Source organism: Procambarus clarkii, chromosome 9 (genome assembly GCF_040958095.1).
Source record: "Procambarus clarkii isolate CNS0578487 chromosome 9, FALCON_Pclarkii_2.0, whole genome shotgun sequence".
Lineage (NCBI taxonomy): Eukaryota > Metazoa > Arthropoda > Malacostraca > Decapoda > Cambaridae > Procambarus > Procambarus clarkii.
Window position 1 is genome coordinate 14,917,809 of NC_091158.1, and position 20,905 is coordinate 14,938,713.

The 20,905-nt window shown below is 43.6% G+C and overlaps 1 protein-coding gene across 1 annotated transcript in view; it reads left to right on the top strand.

Moving 5' to 3' along the window:
• Dscam1 (Down syndrome cell adhesion molecule 1) overlaps positions 1–20,905 on the top strand; it is a 659,150-nt gene that overhangs the window by 87,480 nt on the left and 550,765 nt on the right. The window contains exons 4-5 of the mRNA XM_069321167.1: positions 18,927–19,105; positions 20,574–20,702. Of these exons, the coding sequence (XP_069177268.1) occupies positions 18,927–19,105; positions 20,574–20,702 (308 nt within the window). The remainder of the gene's footprint in view (positions 1–18,926; positions 19,106–20,573; positions 20,703–20,905) is intronic.

Genomic DNA, 20,905 nt, shown 5'->3' on the forward strand with positions numbered 1-20,905 from the left:
TTGGTGTTGGGGGGAGATAGAGCCTGTGGGGCTGGCGGGACCCAGGCTGTCTGTGAAGGAGACCCGCACAGCCTCCGCTACAAGTGTGGGCAACCCAGCCACTCTTACCTGTTCCGCTCAAGCCCACCCCGTCCCCGAGCACAGGTGAGCACTTGTACAGGTACCGCATTACAGGTACATCACATTTCCTACCAGTGGTACCCAAATCGAAGGCATATCACACATGCATTGTACGACAGGAACCCTGCCACAGGTACCTCACATATTCTTATATTTATATATTCTTATTCATATTTTTTTTTGGCATGTAATATCTTGGGTGCATCCGCACGTCCCGTAGTTATCTTCATCATAGTCATTCTGCGGCTCCAACACATCAGTCATGGAACAGGTGTCTCATTATAAACAATTTATGTGAATCGTAAACTCTCACATAATTGTGCACTTACACGTGCGCGTACACACACACACACACACGCACGCACACGCACACGCACACGCACACGCACACGCACACGCACACACATACACACACACACACACAGACAGCGAGCCAGGCATATGAGAGAATACTGCACCTAGCATGGAATCGGAGATGAAACACGGATCATCCAAGATTAGCCTGGGGGAGCAGGAGATAGGACAATGGCCATATAGATATAAGCGTGCCAGAAAATAAGATACATCGGGAAAGTTCTCTCGGTCTGACCTGACTTCTCTCCCCTACCAAATTCTGCCCCAACGCAATCCCGAGCAATGTATTTCCCTCCACCCTTTCTCCTTCCCATCCTTTAGCAATTCTAACCAATCCTTCTTCCGACCCCCTTTCCCCGCGCACTGACACCCACATTCACACCCCAGAGCCTGCACATCTATCCGAACACACCTCTCCCAGCAGTCTTCCTTCCCAAGCTCTCGTCCGCCTCCCAAGCCCTCGTCCGCCTCCCAAGCCCTCGTCCACCTCCCAAGCCCTCGTCCACCTCCCAAGCCCTCGTCCACCTCCCAAGCCCTCGTCCACCTCCCAAGCCCTCGTCCACCTCCCAAGCCCTCGTCCACCTCCAAAACCCCTGATCCACCTCCCATCCCCAATCACCTTCATCTACAAATTCACTTACACATAAAAGAGGATTAAAAAAGAGAGACTTAAAAGTGTGGCGCAGAAATGATGGTGAGTCTTAAGAAAGCAGATGAGATTAAGAGAACAGAGGAAGCATCCAGACAAAAGAGGAAATGCCAGAAGCTGGTTCCCAGAGAATCAAAGTGTTTCCAGCATACATAAATTGCACAGTTGATATGCTAGACTACGGTGTGTCACAGCTGATGACGCGAGGTCAGTAAGACGAAACAGGAAGAGCGAGAGCTGCAGAGGTTTCCACGAGGACTTAGAAGCTGGTGGCCAGAGTAACTATATAATTGAAGAGAGGAACTTAAAGCGAGAGTAAAGGGTCCGAGTCAATACTGAACCAGTCTCCAAAGGGAAACATAATTAGAATCACATCAGCAGCGTAAGCTGAGCTGACGAGCATCAGGACAGCCTTCGGAAACCTAGATGATAAGGCTACCGAAACGATAATACGGTATTTGTCCAGCCCAGTGGTAGAGTATGCAGTAACAGGGTGGAGCATCGCACCTCAAAATTGAGGGTTACCTTGAGGGTATCTTGAGGTAATTTTGGGGCTTAGACCCGACCCGCGGCCCGGTCGTCGACCAGGCTTCCTCGTTGTTGGACTGGTCAAGGGGAATGAACCGCGGGGACAGACTGAGGAGTTGAATCCAAAATCAGTAAAAGATTGGAGACATAAAGAGGATATGATCCGGTCATACAAAATTCTCAGGGTTATCGATAAAATCCTTCTAGCTAGAATGAGAAAATCAGTAGGAGCCGTGATAAGAATTTGAACCTATGCTCTAGATACTCCAACGCACACGCCTTAGACAACTAGGACACGACATGGTCAAAATAATTGCAACCTGAGATTCTTCCCAGGTTGTATCAGGGAGTATCCAGAGCATAGGTTCGAATCTTCATCGCGGCCCTTACTGATTTTCTCATTGATACATCACGTAAATGTAATTTCTCTGTGTATAGCCAGAGTGTTTAAGACGAGCAGTAAGGTAGTAAGAGGCCATTCATGGAATATTCTTGCGTTCGTGTGTGTTCCTGTGTGTTTTGCGCTTACTAAGGAGCACCACAAGAATTAGGGTTAACTTTAGGGCTTGCTATTCCATTATTCAGTTTTTTAATATTCATCCACAATTTTGGGCAGCAATCTAGATTTTATGTCGAAGCTGTATCGAGCGACGACGGAAGGTGGTGACCTACCCGTTCTAGGTGTGCCCTGTATTATATTACACTTGCGCAGCTGCATATGCACGCTGCAACTATACATGTGCACTGACCTGAACTATGCATGCCCGTTTGACTCCTCCCCCCCCCCTTCGTTGTGGCGTGATGCCGTCAGAGCCGACAAGTCTGAGCGCTCCCCGCCTGGTCGCCAGTGAAAAGTTCACCAGTCTGGCCTCCGTCACCAGCGAGAGCCAGCCTGCCGTCATGACCTGCGCGGCCCAGGCCCATCCTCCACCCTCCTACAGGTACACCGGTCTTCACACCTACACCCAGGATTACCCAAAGTTACATTAACTCCTAACACGTCCAGGTCCACGCAAGTTCTGGCCAGATGCACTAGCCTTCATACGTACAGGTACACTTCTAGAGGTACATCTACACAGAGTAAAGGTATGGTAAAAAAATAGGTCAGATATACAACATGACTCGAGCTAAACAAGTATGAGGTGAGGCAGGAATCTGAGTAAGAAATTATGAGTTGAGACAGATGAGGTAAGTCTGAATTGAAGTGAGGTAGATATACCTTCCCTTAAGGAGGTTCAGGGAATCGGTCCCGCTGCCGTCTGTTATTAGCTCTTCTGGGATGAGGGGAGACAGAGATGAGGCGAGACAGGGATGAGGCGAGACAGATGAGGCGAGACAGATGAGGCGAGACAGAGATGAGGCGAGACAGGGATGAAGCGAGACAGGGATGAGGCGAGACAGGGATGAGGCGAGGCAGGGATGACGTAAAACCAGAAGCTGGGCCACGCTAACACAGTGTCATCAGGAATAACAGTACCTGTAGTGACTATGAACGGAATGTACAAACTGTGTACTGTTGCTTCCCCAAAATGGTTCACGTTATATACTAATAATTTTCTTGAGGGGCCGAAAAAAGAACACAGCCAAACTTTTCCAAAGACCTAATGTATTATGTATTTATATGAATTACCTGAGGGCCACTAACACTAGTGGCCTCGACGAGAACAGGAAGCTGGCAGCTTGTCGAAGGTCCCCCTATTTGCCTTGATAAACTATATTAAATTAATTTAATATATTAAAGTATATACTAGATTAGGTCTGAAATTGCAAGTTAGACCCAATAATTACTTATTTTGGCCTAGGTTTGGTTTGTGATTAGGTTATAGATTTTGTTATGCACTTTGGAATTCCAATAGTATAAAACGATAGTTTTGTCTACATTCCATTTATAGTAGCCATATGTACTATAATTTTTGGTGGATGGGTTTAGCGAGTGACAGCGATCAACTGGTGAGCGCACAAGAGAGGTAAATATATATATATATATATATATATATATATATATATATATATATATATATATATATATATATATATATATATATATATGTCGTACCTAGTAGCCAGAACGCACTTCTCAGCCTACTATGCAAGGCCCAATTTGCCTAATAAGCCATGTTTTCATGAATTAATTGTTTTTCGACTACCTAACCTACCTAAGCTAACCTAGCCTAACTTTTTCGGCTACCTAACCCAACCTAACCTGTAAAGATAGGTTAGGTTAGGTTAGGTAGGGTTGGTTAGGTTCGGTCATATATCTACGTTAATTTTAACTCCAATAAAAAACAATTGACCTCATACATAATGAAATGGGTAGCTTTATCATTTCATAAGAAAAACATTAGAGAAAATATGTTAATTCAGGAAAACTTGGCTTATTAGGCAAATCGGGCCTTGCATAGTAGGCTGAGAAGTGCGTTCTGGCTACTAGGCACGACATATATATATATATATATATATATATATATATATTATATATATATATATATATATATATATATATATATATATATATATATATATATATATATATATATATATATATATGCGAACAAGCCTGAATGGTCCCCAGGACTATATGCGAATGAAAACTCACACCCCAGAAGTGACTCGAACCCATACTCCCAGAAGCAACGCAACTGGTAACTACAGGGCGCCTTAATCCGCTTGACCATCACGGCCGTCAAAAGGAAGTGATAGCCGAGGCTATTTGAGCCACTTCCCCGACGGCAACTCGGATGGTAATCTTGGGCATAGCATTTCACCAAATCACCTCATTCTTTGGGGCACACGTGAGGAACACAAATGCGAACAAGCCTGAATGGTCCCCAGGACTATATGCGAATGAAAACTCACACCCCAGAAGTGACTCGAACCCATACTCCCAGAAGCAACGCAACTGGTAACTACAGGGCGCCTTAATCCGCTTGACCATCACGGCCGTCAAAAGGAAGTGATAGCCGAGGCTATTTGAACCACTTCCCCGACGGCAACTCGGATGGTAATCTTGGGCATAGCATTTCACCAAATCACCTCATTCTTTGGGGCACACGTGAGGAACACAAATGCGAACAAGCCTGAATGGTCCCCAGGACTATATGCGAATGAAAACTCACACCCCAGAAGTGACTCGAACCCATACTCCCAGAAGCAACGCAACTGGTAACTACAGGGCGCCTTAATCCGCTTGACCATCACGGCCGTCAAAAGGAAGTGATAGCCGAGGCTATTTGAGCCACTTCCCCGACGGGGTACTATATATATATATATATAATATAGTACTTGTGTGGCACCCCAGATCCGGCAAGTCTCTCAGCCCCGAGACTGACTGTGAGCGAGAAGCTTATGGGTCAAGCTTTTGTGTGGAGCGCGGGCCACTCGGCCGCCCTCACCTGCCCAGCCCAGGCCCACCCCGTCCCGACACACAGGTGCGTTCCCGCTAAAACACGACTCAATGCCTTAAAGCCACGGCCAGTACCTTGGCCATTTGCAGCCACGCTCTCTTCTAACGGCTGAAGGTAACTTATTAAGGTACTTAGATAATTCTGGTATTGTTTCTTACGAAGTGCAGGTTCTGTGCGTAAGTGCGAAGTTCTGCGGTCAGGGTTCACGTGTTTTCAGATGTGGTCTGCTAGCGAAGTGGAGCCGTGAGTGTTGAGTGGGTAATGCTGTAGTGTGTGGAGGCTTGCGTCCAGTGTGTGTGCAGTCCCTCCACACACTGGACGCATTTGCATTTATTTGCATACTAAATGCATTTGCATTTATTTGCATCTGCATTATATTATTATAGTTATACTAGCTTTAGTATAATGCTAATCGCATTGTACCAAATCTATATATTTGCTTAAATTTTGTATGAACATTTATTTGTAGATAGCTTATTTTGTTGTGTTATTTGTTATATTAAATAATTTGCAGCTCTAAAACTATATTGCCTTTAGTAACGGAAAAGCGACGTTAGTGAACTCTGTGGTAGAAATAATAATTTAAATATTTTGTATATTAAACAATATATCGTAATTGTATCCATCTGAATTCCTGGCGAGACCTTTTAAAGAACGCAACAGTTATTTTAAACACTAGTGGAGCTATCAACAAGGTGTTCCAATATGGCGGTCAGAAGCTTTCAGCCGAGCTCTGTTTTTACACTTTTTTTTTTTAAATACATCTCAGCGGACTTGATGGACGGAGCTCGGTACTTGAAGAGTTTACCGCCAGTTTTCTGAAGCCTCCAGCAGGTGGCAATATAGAGCAGCTCGTCCTGGAGTCAAAATGCTTGTATTTTTTTGTTTACATTTTTTTTCCTACAAATTAGTATAAATTCCATCACAAAATAAATTTATTTTCACATTAAGCAATAGTTAATAGTTTGTATATTTATTTTTACTGTGCTGAATATGTTTGTCAATCGATCAGAAATAGAAAATATCACATGTAATTTTTTAAATTTAATTTTTGATTTAGGTATAGTTAAACATATGCAATTACCGAAGAACAATGGTGATGTCTGGTGTATTTGTCTGCAAGATACCAGCGTTTGAGCATATTGGTTATTTGTGTTGGTTATCTTGAGGTTATCTTGAGATGATTTCGGGGCTTAGTGTCCCAGCGGCCCGGTCCTCGACCAGGCCTCCACCCCCAGGAAGCAGCCCGTAACAGCTGACTAACTCCCAGGTACCTATTTACTGCTATGTAACAGGAGCATCAGGGTGAAAGAAACTCTGCCCATTGTTTTTCGCCGGCGCCCGGGATCGAACTCGGGACCACAGGATCACGCGTCCAGTGTTCTGTCCGCTCAGCCACTGACTCCCGGTTGCACTGAAAGTTGAATGGCGAATTTTTTTTTTTTTTTTTTTTTTTTTTTTTTTTTTTTGAGATATATACAAGAGTTGATATATTCTTGTACAACCACTAGTACGCGTAGCGTTTCGGGCAGATCCCTGGAATACGATCCCCTGCCGCGAAGAATCGTTTTTTCATCCAAGTACACATTTTACTGTTGAGTTAAACAGAGGCTACAGTTAAGGAATTGCGCCCAGTAAATCCTCCCCGGCCAGGATACGAACCCATGACATAGCGCTCGCGGAACGCCAGGCGAGTGTCTTACCACTTCACCACGGAGACTGGTGGTGAATTTCACATTCAACCCAAACTAATGAGCTATAATGTATCCTAACTTTAACTTTATGAGATCTACCCTAACTCAAGGACATAAGTTTACCTAGCGGAGAGGGGCAGTTAGGAGTTGAGCCCCTCCTTGTCACGCTGTGGCTGTGGTCCACATGTGGCTGTGGTCCACATGTGGCTGTGGTTCACATGTGGCTGTGGTTCACATGTGGCTGTGGTCCACATGTGGCTGTGGTCCACATGTGGCTGTGGTCCACATGTGGCTGTGGTCCACATGTGGCTGTGGTCCATATGTCGAGGCTGTGGTCCGCTAGTCCCTGCACGACATAAAAAGCTGTACTGTGCACTATTATATGAATACAGGTCCATTTTTGAAATGTAAATTAAGCCACCATTATTGAGGAATGATGTACAGGTTTCGTAAGTGGACACGTAAATACTCGACGAATCCTTGTCATAGTCTGCACGTTTAAGATTCGCAGAACAGGAGTTATTACCAAGCAATTATTTGCCAGCTCATTATTTCTGTATTTGAAATTGTTGACATAATGCCTTTGGCAACTCCGACCCAGTGTGCTTACGGGGTGATTTTGTGAGAGAAAAGTCCGTCAACAGCTGTGAAAGCTTCTGTTTTAGCACCCATAACATTTCTGCGGGTGTTGACATTTTTATAGGTGTAATTTATTCTCGTGTTTATATCTTTATATATCTTTTTTTTGTCTCTATTGTAGATAGCTTTGGCTCCATGATTTATCGTGTTGAATTGTTTACAGCTCTAAAAGTTTGTAGAATGTGTCATCTTATGAGTGAGGTACGACGTCATTTTATAGGTGTGGCAGCAGTAATGTTTGGTAAGGTATCTCGTCTGTGTCCCTGATCATTCCTGGCGAGGTCTGAGGAGCCCCGTACACTGACGTCCACGTCACCTGACTTTTGTTAACATGGCCATTTTGAGAGTCAACTTCCATATATTAGTGTACAGCGTCAGTCGTAGAGCAGCACACATTGTCAGTTGAGCAACGTACAGCGTCAGTCGTGAATGTTGAATGATATCGGTGTTATGGTGTTGATAAATAAGTGTGAGCGAGAAGATTTCTTGACCTGTATGCCACATTTAGTAAGTTTAGGAAATTAGGAAAGCTTTAAGGTAAGCTTGATTAGGAAACCTATATTCAAATTTGTCGCGATGTCGGCTCTTGCGATCTATTGCCCAAGCTCGACGTTGAAAATGGGGACACCACCTCCTCCTCCTCCTAATCCTCAGCCAAAAAATCTTATTTGCTGTAATACATATTGTCCTTATATTACCTTGATTGTTCATCGTTTCCGTGGCGTCGTGTGCTCCTTTACTGTTCCCGTGGCGTCGTGTGCTCCTTTACTGTTCCCGTGGCGTCGTGTGCTCTCCACGTCCCCATTATATCCGGTTTACAATATAAAACGTGTTTTGTTACTCTTTATTATTTGAGGACTCTCGACAAAGCCCCTTTTTGAACCTTGTGTACGGTTATAACCTTATGTACGTGTGTGTCTGTACACGTGGGTGGTGTTGGTACTCGTGTATATGACGGAGGTGTGTGTAGTGTGATCAAGGTAGCGAATGTGTCTTAGGAATATCATTAATATTGGGTGTAGTTCCGGTGGGTCTGGCTGGGCCGCGACTGTCGGTGAGTGAGAAGGTGGACGCTTCCCAGGCGGAGATTGGTTCTCCCGCCACCCTTACCTGCCGCGCCCAGGCTCACCCCGTTCCCCAGTACAGGTGAGGGGGCCCGGAGTCATCAGCATAGTTGTGTTCCCAGTGTAGGTGAGTAAATCTAGGTCCCCAGGGTCCCCAGGATCCTCAGAGTAATTGTCTTCCTCAGCACAGGTGAGTAAATCAATCACCAAGGCAAGTATGTATCCCGGTGTCCCCCTGAGGTATACACACACACACACACACACACACACACACACACACACACACACACACACACACACACACACACACACACACACACACACACACACACACACACACACAGTCCCACTGACATAGACGTTCACTGGGGTCTCAAAGATAGTACGTGTAGAGGACGCCGGTATGACGAGCACGTTTGCAATCTGGTCAGGCAGCAGAGCCTCGGGCGCTCATGTCACCGAGACTGTGGACCACCAGCTTGATACTACTGTGTTATTGTAACATACAGGCCGATTTCTCTTTCACGCATGGAATCATTTTAGCTGTTAGAAGTTCAGATTTTATCTCTAATGGTTACGTTTGTCGAAATCATTGAGAATCGGTTATATTTGCTCACTGATTCTTGCACTGTCTAAACCAGTGATTCTTAACCTGATTTGTTTGGAGGAACCATTGAAATATTTAGTAAAATCTTGGGGGATCCCTTCCTGGCTGACCCACGTTAGGGTCGACAGGAGTAAATTATAACAGTGGCGTATAAAGCAGTAGGGTTAATAAATAATAATTAACATAAATGATCAGGCAAGATTAAGAATAGTACTGACCTAATTTTCTGGATGCTATGCTAACCACACTACTCACATGTATTTGTTTACAAATCCTCGTGTCAACTGCGAGGAGACATTGTTGGCTCCCTCCGTGCGCCCTTAAAGGGATTGCTAGATATTGGTGCCAGATATACAATATTAAAAAATAATAAACAATAACAATAAACTGTATAGCAATACATTAATACTGTACAGTGGATCACCTTCTCCACTGCCCACGAATCCATAGCGTTCGCGTTAGACTACAGTGTGCCGTTCGTAAGCTGAATATTCTCCGCTTCACGATTCCCGTTCTCCTTGACGGGGCAGGTGCGAGAGACGAAGACGTCTGTTATGACATCATTCTACATACCTTCAGCTTCATTCGTCATGCCCGTGACCTGAAGCGACTGCAGGGGTCTGTGGCCTGAAGAGACTGCAGGGGTCTGTGGCCTGAAGAGACTGCAGGGGTCTGTGGCCTGAAGAGCCTATAGGCACTGTGGCCTGAAGAGACTGTAGGCTCTGTGGGCTGAAGAGACTGTAGGGCTCTTATCCCTCCTTGCTATTTCCCGGTATATAACAGACGGGACGCATCCGATTTATCGGTCGTCGTCGCCCCTCAACCAATACCATATTCATGCACTGTAACGTTAACCTGCAAATTTTGAAAGACAATATAGGCAGTAACGAGTAGTAGGCGGGAGCACTAACAACATTCATTGCTTCCAGTAGTAATTCGTTACTATAAAGAGCAGATTAATTAAATATTATATATAATAAGGCGAAAGAGTCGAGGCGTTGTGAAGCATTGAGCAGGCGCAAGCCTGTTGACAGGCTCGTGGCTGACAGGCTCGTGTGAGCAAGCGTAAGCCTGCTGACAGGCTCGTGGGAGCAAGCGTAAGCCTGCTGACAGGCTCGTGGGAGCAAGCGTAAGCCTGCTGACAGGCTCGTGTGAGCAAGCGTAAGCCTGCTGACAGGCTCGTGGGAGCAAGCGTAAGCTTGCTGACATGCTCGTGGGAGCAAACGTAAGCATGCTGACAGGCTCGTGGGGCAGGTGTATGACTCCTAGCAGGCTGGTGGAGCAGCTAGGATGCCGAGAGGCTCTTGGGGACTACGGCAGGAGCCCTCACCAACCACCCCATGTTACCTCCATCCCTCCAGAGCCCGTGGGTCTGGCTGCTCCTCGGCTCTCCCTCAGTGAAAAGCTACACGCTGCTGGCGCTGACGTGGGCCATACTGCCACCCTCCATTGCCAGGCTCAGGCCAACCCTGTCCCGCACTACAGGTACGTCTTGGTCTCTGAACCTATCACACAACACAGACAGCTTAACTCAGAGGGACACGTCGTTATTCCTCAAGCTGCCCGCACTTCAGGTACGTTATGGTCCCTTGACCTGTCTCATAGCTCAGGATCTTGTCAGCTCCCTGATGCATCCCGCCTTACAGGTACGTGTTGGTCATAGGACCTGTCGCATAATGCAGGTACATGTTGAGGTACCACAAGACAGGTCTGTATTGGGTGTTAAGATAATTAGGTTATGAAGTTCTACCGGATCATTTAAAGGGTCATATGCCAAATGGGAAGGTGAATCCTTTGTGTTATGTCAGTGATCTTTACCCTCAGATCTAGGGGGACTTCACGACTATGATTTCTAGCCTGAACTGACCTCAGACTTGTTGACATGTGACAATAGTAAAAAGGATAGATGAAAGGTAGAATGACAAAGGGAGAAGGAAGCTTTACTTTCATTCAAGCATTACTCAGGCTGTACAACGTGTTAGGGTACTGATAATGTAAGGCGCAATATACTCGTAATATATCCTGCCCCCTTTCACCATCCCTGTCTCAGTCTTTCGGTCCTCACATTCATCCTCCGCCATGTTTACGTCTTCCTCCCCTGTGAGTAACATGTCACTGTTGTGTTGGTGAAGAGCCAAGGTCGACGATGAGACCGACGGTGAGGGACTCGGCGATAAAGCTTCTGGAGAGCCGCACCAGTGTTGGAGGCGCCGCCACGCTGCTCTGTCTGGTCCAGGCCCACCCGCTCCCACACTTCAGGTCACTCCCCCACTCTCCTCTCGCACCCACTAGCTCCTCTTGGGCACCAGCAACCGGGCAACTGGGGGCACGAGCCCCCCAGTTGCTCCGTGCTTAATGACCAGACGAGGCGGACCTCAACACTAATACAAAGCCGAGATAACAACATTAGACACGAAACTAGATACCATGACAAAGGTATCAAAGTACACTAACACGCCTCGCGACTCCTCCCGAACCATAGGATTATGTTAACAAGTCTTATGGGTGATAGGAATTTAAAACCAGTTTGTAATTATAATTTTATTAAACATCTAATTTTTACTTGCGAATAGGAAAAGATAATTTGTTGTGTATTCCATTAATAAGCAAAAATAGTAGACGGGAAGGAATGGAAATTATCTAGCGAAAGCCCTAAGAGAGTATGGCTGTACAGCACACGGAAGGGGTATGATCACAGAATAGGGGGGACGGAGCGAAGGAACAGTTCCCAATTAGGAGACGGGAGATGTGAGTGTTGGTGTGTGTATGCGAGTGTTGAGCATCGGTGACTGTTGGGGAGTATTCATGACTGCTCGTCGCCATCCGCGAATGCGAGTACTGGCGAGCGTCAGGAGGGTACTGTGTGAGTAACAGATGGGATCAGTGCCCCAGGCCAGTGTCCGCCCCACCAGGAAGGATGGCGATTCCCTGGGTCAGGTGCGCACGGTGGGCAAGACACAGCCTGCAGCCCTCACCTGCAACGTTCAGGGCTCTCCGCCCCCCACAGCAAGGTCAGTGGCCCTCAGAGAGAGAGAGAGAGAGAGAGAGAGAGAGAGAGAGAGAGAGAGAGAGAGAGAGAGAGAGAGAGTGTGTGTGAGTGAGAGTGTGTGAGTGAGAGAGTGTGTGAGAGTGTGTGTGAGAGTGTGTGTGAGAGTGTGTGTGAGAGTGTGTGTGAGAGTGTGTGTGAGAGTGTGTGTGAGAGTGTGTGTGAGAGTGTGTGTGAGAGTGTGTGTGAGAGTGTGTGTGAGAGTGTGTGTGAGAGTGTGTGTGAGAGTGTGTGTGAGAGTGTGTGAGAGTGTGTGTGAGAGTGTGTGTGAGAGAGTGTGTGTGTGTGTGTGTGTGTGTGTGTGTGTGTGTGTGTGTGTGTGTGTGTGTGTGTGTGTGTGTGTGTGTGTGTGTGAGAGAGAGAGTGAGAGTGTGCGCGCAAGGACACGGACGTAGAGAACAAGGACACGGGTACACACACACACACACACACACTCAGACAGAGTTAAGGTGTATTATAACATCCTCATAAGAGTGTATTTGCATATTATTCCTATGTTGCACGGGGACCAATAGGAAACATCACTCAAACCTGCAGTAACCTGTAGACAGTAAAATGCAGGTCAGCTACGTAGGACAGTAACGCCAAATGCAGGTCAGCTTGGGAAGAGGAGGAGGAGGACAACCCGTTCTCGCAAATTCGTAAAGTCAATATTGACTTATTAACTACGTGCATAGGTGATATACTAAACATAATAGATACCCTTAAAAAGATTCATAGAAAACACCGACCTAACCTAACCTTGTTAGTATCTTAAGATAAGCATCTTATTGCTTCGTAATTACAATTATTACTTAACCTATACCTATTATAGGTTAGATAATAATTGTAATTACGAAGCAATAAGATGCTTATCTTAACATACTAAGTAGGTTAGGTAAGGTCGGTGTTTTCTATGAATCTTTTTAAGGGTATCTATTATGTTAAGTATGTCACCTATGCACATACTTAATAAGTCAATATTGACTTATTAAATTTGCGAGAACGGGTTGCGGAGGAGTAGTAGTAGATAGGATTGGGAATAGATAGAGAATAGAGGATAGGGAAGCTGACAGGGTGGAAGGGGATACTTAAAGATCTCTTGACTCGTGTAATATAGTGACATAGATCTTACTTGAGGGAGGTTATAAAGGAGCGTACTCAGTGTGTAACATTACCTCGGGCCATATAATTATAAGTAGGTATTTCACCGTTAATTTTGCTTATGAAAAATACCGGAACTGTCTGATAATTTACGCAGGAACAGTGATAAACAAACATGTGTGAGTTTATCCAGATATTCGTCGTTTATTGTATGTAAATAGTGTTTAGCATTAAGCTCCACTAACAATGTAATATATAGTGCAATATTCAATAGGCTACGATACAAATAGTTTAGCAAAGTCAGCGGTCGAGTGTCGACCTTGAAACTGAATGAACTGGGGCGGGTCGTGAGGTACAGACCACGCAATTTACGCGCCCAATTTTGGAGGGAAAATCAGGGGGTGAACGTTCATTGTTGCTGTAGGGAGAGCTAATTTTATTGTATATAGCACTTGTGACACGCTCCGTATTACATAATTATATTTACATTAGTATTTTATTAATTTATAATGAACGCTTTTCGATAGAATTTCACAAAAATGAATTTTTTGTTTAGTTCCGTATCCCATTGCGTTCAATACAGGTATTTTTCCCGTTACGCACGGAAATAAAAATAAATTGAAAAGTCGAACGATTCTTAAGGGTAATATTCAATGTTTATGAATGAAATAAGAGGTGCGTGTAGAAAACTTGAAACTTTCCATTATCGGCATGAACAAATAACGTATGTATGTATATTGACATTGGATTAGAGATGAAAAATATGTAGGAGAGTGGGTGAGCGTGTGTGATGGCGGGCAGGCAGGAGAGGTGTGAGGAAGAGACAGGCTCTGGCCAGGGTAGTAGAGGCAGCTGCAACTCTCACTCCACGTGGGTATCGACCCACCTTCGCTACACCTTAAAGCTGCACCACCCGATGTCCTCAGGCCGGGTCAACGGCTCCACCCATGCCGCCTCTTCTTGTCGTTGATGCCATTTACACGTCACACACAACGTCCATTTGTTGTTGCTAAACTTGTACGTTGTTCACCCTTAATATATGGCAGCAATAGGGGGTAACAAGCTTCTCAGTGAGCCTTTGCGGCTACAACGGACACTGTAACACATCAAAACAAGTCTGCTTCGATTACATGTAAAGTTATATAGGTTGCTCAAATACCTCTCTTAATGGATAGGCCATCTATTTCGATGCCATGAGATGGTATTTCTAGGAGATAGTAAAATATACGGTGTGAAGGCCGCAGACTTCTTATCGCCTGGGTGCCACACTTTCCCAATGTGGGAATCTCTCATACAACCTTAATGCTCACCATCCAGCTGGCTGGTATATTATGGGCCAGGTATATATAACTGTTACGTACCTTGGGCAGCGCCAGGAAGTCACGGCCCTCCCAGATTGTCAGGTGACCGGCTGCAGGAGGTGTCAGGGGAGGCGGGGTCAAGCCTAGCGGCGCTCTGCCCGGCCCAGGCCTTCCCTCACCCACACTACAGGTAATACCTTCCCATTCACCTTCTTACTCTTGTAACGCAGTCAAAATATTATATTTATGTTATCAAACTTTTGTCAGTGTGACTTAATACAGATTTTGGTTAAAAAAGTTCATGGGAGACTTTACTAGGTTGTCAGCATAAGGGTTTCCTTGTCACACCTTGTCACACTGTAAGCAGTGTGTCTCGCTGCTTACTGCTTTATGTTGATGTCAGATCCCAAGAGTCAGGTGCCCCCTCGAGTGACCAGGACCCGGGTGCCTGAGGTGACCCTTGGCACCTTATCCTCAGCCTCTCTCTTCTGCCCTGCCCAGGGCCATCCGGTGCCCCTCTACACGTAAGACGCCTCACCACCTCACTTATGTCGGTTATTTTGCCCCTAGAGTACCTTCTTGCTTAATGATGGGTCACCAGGTGTTGAAATTCACATTATTAGTGCCTATCTGGCAGATAACTTTGATTTTAAGTTTCAGGTGGGCATAAAGTTCTCGTTTATTTCCAGTTATTTTCACAGGAAACATCATGACATTAGCTACTTAAGAGTAAATGGTTCAGGTATCAATATTACTTATAACTCAGCTGCATCATATTATTAATCATCTTAATTAACCATGGAAAGTTGATTCCCCTCGATTCACAGATAACACTTAGGAAATAATTGTCCGATACACCTTAGAACTCAAGTTATCCACCAGACATCGTAAGACTTGTGAACACGTGAGTGGAATACACAAGCTGGAGTGGACATGGCACTCAGCTACGTCGGTGACGTCACGTCGCTGACGACAGTGCCACACATTTTCTTTATTTTATATTATTGTAAAAGTTTCTTAGTATTTACGATACAGGTTAAAAGATCGTCACAGATACACAATACAAGCACATGTGACACCGTGGTATTTAGGTAAGGGCACAAGTTGCATTACACTATTTGAATACATGCCTTCGGGGCACTGCTCTTGTATTTGGATACATGGCTATATGGCACGGCTCTTGTATTTGGATACATGGCTATATGGCACGGCTCTTGTATTTGGATACATGGCTATATGGCACGGCTCTTGTATTTGGATACATGGCTATATGACACGGCTCTTGTATTTGGATACATGCCTGTGACACTGCCCCTATTTGGATATAGGCATATTGGGAGCTGCTTTATTTGTATAGAGCCTCATTAGACGTTCCGTTATTTGAATACAAACAAATGAAGCTATTTGGATTTAAACCTACCTTGGAGCCGGTGGCTGAATAGACAGAACACTGGACGCGTGATCCTGTGGTCCCGGGTTCGATCCCGGGCGCTAGCGAGAAACAATGAACAAAGTTTCTTTCACCCTGATGCCCTGTTACCTAGCAGTAAATAGGTACCTGGGAGTTAGTCAGCTGTCACGGGCTGCTTCCTGGGGGTGGAGGCCAGGTCAAAGACTGGGCAGCAGGGACACTAAGGCCCGGAAATCATCTCAAGGTGACCTCAAGAAGATACCCGGGTACCACAATTTGTATACAATTTAACCTAACGCAGTCAATCTGAAATTGCTAAACCACGTTGGCGAGTGGTATGACGTCATTGATGATGTGAGCAACTGCTGTGTACATATATTAACGTGTTTATAGTATAGAGAAAATGTAAACTTCAGAAGTCGACAATTTTTCATCCTTGTCAGGAAATATAAGAAATATTGTGCCTAAAGGGTGGCAAACGTTTTACAGTAAAGTAGACAAGTCATTCCATGAATTGTCCACTACAACTCTCCTTCACAACCACCACCTCCTCCCTCCCCCCCCCCTCCCTCGCCCCCCCCCCTTTTCTCTCTCTCTCTCTCTCTCTCTCTCTCTCTCTCTCTCTCTCTCTCTCTCTCTCTCTCTCTCTTTCTCTCACTCTTTCTCTCTCTTTCTCTCTCTTTCTCTCTCTTTCTCTCTTTCTCTCTCTTTCTCTCTCTCTCTCTCTCTCTCTCTCTCTCTCTCTCTCTCTCTCTCTCTCTCTCTCTCTCTCTCTCTCTCTCTCTCTCTCTCTCTCTCTCTCTCTTTCTCTCTCTCTCTTTCTCTCTCTCTCTCTCTCTTTCTCTCTCTTTCTCTCTCTTTCTCTCTCTTTCTCTCTCTTTCTCTCTCTCACTCTCTCTCTCTCTCTCTCTCTCTCTCTCTCTCTCTCTCTCTCTCTCTCTCTCATGAAAACTCAGTTTAGCATGTACTGTGTAATTTGTGATACCTTGATAATAAATAAATACAATTTGTGTTGATCATAGAGACATTTCTGTTGAATTTAGCCAGACTTCACTTGTATGGGATTTTTTTTTCAAATTTTTAGCATTCAGGCTCTGTTATACAGTACAAATATACAATTTGGCCAGTGAGAACTGATTTCTCTCAACACCACTGCAGAGCCCAAGAGCCAGGTACCCCCAAGAGTTACAGGGAGTCGCCTTTCTGAGATGACCCTAGGGTCATCGTCAGCAGTAGCCTTGTTTTGCCCTGCCCAGGCACACCCTTTACCTGCCTCCATGTAAGATAATTATATACCAATCCATCCTCTAATAATGATAGTACTTATTGCAGCTATTTGGTAAAATGTAAGAAGATGGACTGCTTGAACCAAACTCATTCATGTTTTGTACTGTTGGATTTGCTCAAATGGCATGCTTAAAAATAAAAGTATCCAAAGAACCTATCTAAGGCCTATATAAGATAGCACAAATTAGACTTATTATATGCTATCTTAGGCCTAATGGTCTTTTTTGTTTTGGTAGGGACGCGGGTCTTATTTTCCTCGGCGTCACCCCTTTTATATGAAAGGAACCCTCGGAAATGCATCCGAGGTGCCGTGTGGCTTGTCGCCTCCTCGTTGGTGGAGAGAGGCGAGACCACAGTGTTTTTGTTCAGTCTTCCCATGACATGGAAGAAAGTTGGTGCTCTGTTCCCATGCACACAAACCGATCGATAGCTGACTCGATGTGCAGTCATAGGCTGGAGAAGTGATCGCACGGAGATCGGAGAAATGGTCGTTACACAATACAGAGGCGCTGCTTTGAAGGCCTCTCTTAGGCCTAATGTATGCTTATCTTAGCCTAATGTATGCTATCTTAGGCCTAATTTATTATATATTTGTGTTGTACTAGTCCTAGGAAAGTTTAGGTTTTATTTTTTTATGGGGGGGCTCTTTAAAATTAATAATATAATGCATAATATGAACCTTGTGGGCTGCAACAGTACATTTTTGTACTTTTGAACAAATAGCTGCTACAAGTATTGTAGTTTTTTTAGTATGGTTTTAATATACTGTGCTGTACATGACATTTGTATTCATGTATACAGAACATTTCATACTATTGTACACTGTATTATAATTGCAGTTTACAGTATAGATCATTGTTAGTATACTGGAATTACTCCTGTACCTTGGTGGCCATAATTGAGAATTTTTCTTTTAAAGACATCGCCTAAGATATGACTGTGTAATGTTTTTATAATTACGTGTACTGTATATAGAAATCAACGGTCGTTATGGGTCCCTACCAACAACATCGGCAAAGTGATTAATACGATAGCTTAGACCAGTGACACATCTGGTGTTGTATTCTAGCTCCAGCTGGTAATATTTCACCACGACTGACTGGTAGTGACTTGTCAAGGGTCACAGGTTATCAGAGCAGTGCCCTGACCCTTTTGTGCCCTCTGCAGGCCTACCCAGTGCCCTCCACTTGGTAGGTCAAAGTTTCAAGTTATGTGGATTCTCTGTACTGGGGCACCATTCAGCAACTAATGCAGTACTCTGATGCCTTTTTTTCAGCTCCATTGTGTTATCATAAACTTTTAGTAATGAAGACATGCTTTACATCTTAATTTTTAGTACAATACATAATGATTTTTTTTTATATGTTGTATTTCTTTATTTATTCACTGTCTTTGAGTATTTAGCTTTGACACATAATGTAAAAATTAATTATAAATATATTTTTGTAGCAAACTCTTTGAAATTTTATTTTGTACAGTAAAGTACTTTGATGATCAGTAACTATTCTGTTATATATTTAAATTTTGAGTTGTTTATTTTCAATTATGAAATTTGTTTCATTTTTTCAATACAAATAGAAATTATAAACTTTAATTATTCATGTTTCTTCACCATGACAATCAAAATTATTACAGTAGCATAACATTTTAATTTTGCAAACTGTATTCCAAAAGTATATTTCAAATAAAAATTCGTAAATAGGCCATATAAAATTACTAAACTAAACTGTCATTTACAGGTGGTTCAAGTTCTCGGAAAATGCACGCAAATCTCCAGTTGAGTTGGGTGACCGAGTGAAGCAGGTTGGAGGAACTCTAATTATTCGTGAAGCTAAGGTGGATGACTCTGGCAAATATCTGTGTGTTGTCAACAACTCAGTTGGAGGTGAAAGTGTCGAGACTGTTTTAACTGTTACCGGTAAGCATTTGTGCCATTATGTTATTCTAGGGTATGCTCTTATCTATTACTGTATGTCCAGTTCCTGCTATTGTAGACATCTCTGGTAGGGAGATTATCCTTACTATATACAATTCCTATTAAGTGTACATATCACTGGCAGAGAGTATAACTTTATTTCTGAGCTATCTCATTTTACTGCTCCCTAATGCTCTTTCCTCTGTAACCATTAGATAAGAACATGCACAATCGGGTGGGTTGATATACTTGACTGGTACCATAAAGATCTTTTTCAACCTTGCTCTGCAATATCATTAAGGTGCTAAAGAATCCTGGAGGTAATTCAATCCATTTTAGACTGAACAGCAGTTCTGGTTTACTGCCAGTTGGCCTGGTTTGATACCTTTACTGACTGACAGCAAATGGCAGCACCACACACATTTAGTTTCTTACTCTTGAAGCTCCTTACATATTTCATAACTATATATCACAATGCACAATGGAGGAGTGCAGGATTAAGTTCTGTGATTTTGAAGATCAACCTTATTGTCTCTTAAAATCCTCCTTTATCATCCCCCTCTGCAGTAGGATGCATATTTTTTCCCCTCCCATTTTTCCCAGTGTCCTTTGTTTACAATATCTATGTGTCAGGAATTTTGCAAGATGTCTTGCTGTGGGGGGTAACGCTATTGTGTATGTGGTGCTGCTATTTGGTGGCAGCCATGGTATGGGTACTGGGCGAGCCAACTGGTTGTTAACTAGAGAACTGCATGGCAGTCTCTCTGATGCCAAGAAGGGTTTGGAAGGGCAGAGTTTATTTTAATCATGCATTCAAGAGGTAACTCAAGCTGGATTTATTCTTCTGTACTCCCTAATACCATTACGACCTTGCATGGACAACTTAAAAAATTCCATGTGGTATTAGTACCAGAATATCACTTTTCCCTTTCTTATTAATGTCATGTTAACATTTTAATGAAACAGTTGCAGCTTACTCTAGGGAGCATCTGAGTGGCCTGCTTAAAAAGGCACCTTACATATTTACTCAAAACATTGTTTTATTATTATTGTAGTATTTTTAATATTTTGCCAATAAAAACAAATTAGGTTTGCCTACTACATGTGCATATATATGTCCACAATTCGCCTAACTATTGGTGTAAGTGGTGTAAGTATTCTTAATATTCTAGAATTACCTCAGTTATCCAAGTAAGTGGGTTCACAGATCCAATGAAACAGCTGATTTAATGAGTGTATTTTGGTGTATATAATTTATTTATTATAAATTTATTGGTGTATATAATGACCTGAGTTTTGTCAATGCAGTGAAATAAATCCAATCGTGTATTGGTTTGCCCACTCCACTTGCTTGGGTATTTGAGAGTTACTACAGTATAGTATTGTATATGAAATGTTTACAATGTAAATAGATTGCATACATGAATGTATACAGTATATATATAATGTACTATTATTTACTTCTTTGCAGCACCCTTGAGTGCTCAGGTGGAACCAAATGTACAGACTGTTGAATTTGGTCGACCTGCTACCTTCACCTGTACCTACAAGGGTAACCCCGTCAAGTCTGTTGCCTGGCTCAAAGATGGCGTTCCAATCAGTAAGTTAAATTTTTTTTTACTCTATCATTTTTTACCTATGTACATTATTGTTGTCTTTACTATTTATAGCAGAATGAATTATTTACACAAGTACTACTCTCTTGTAAGGCCTTTCATTTTCCTCTTATAGCTTCTCTTTGTGTATGGTGTTAATGTGTTGTATTTATGTGCACAGGCATTTGTTTTTAGTCATTAGATCATA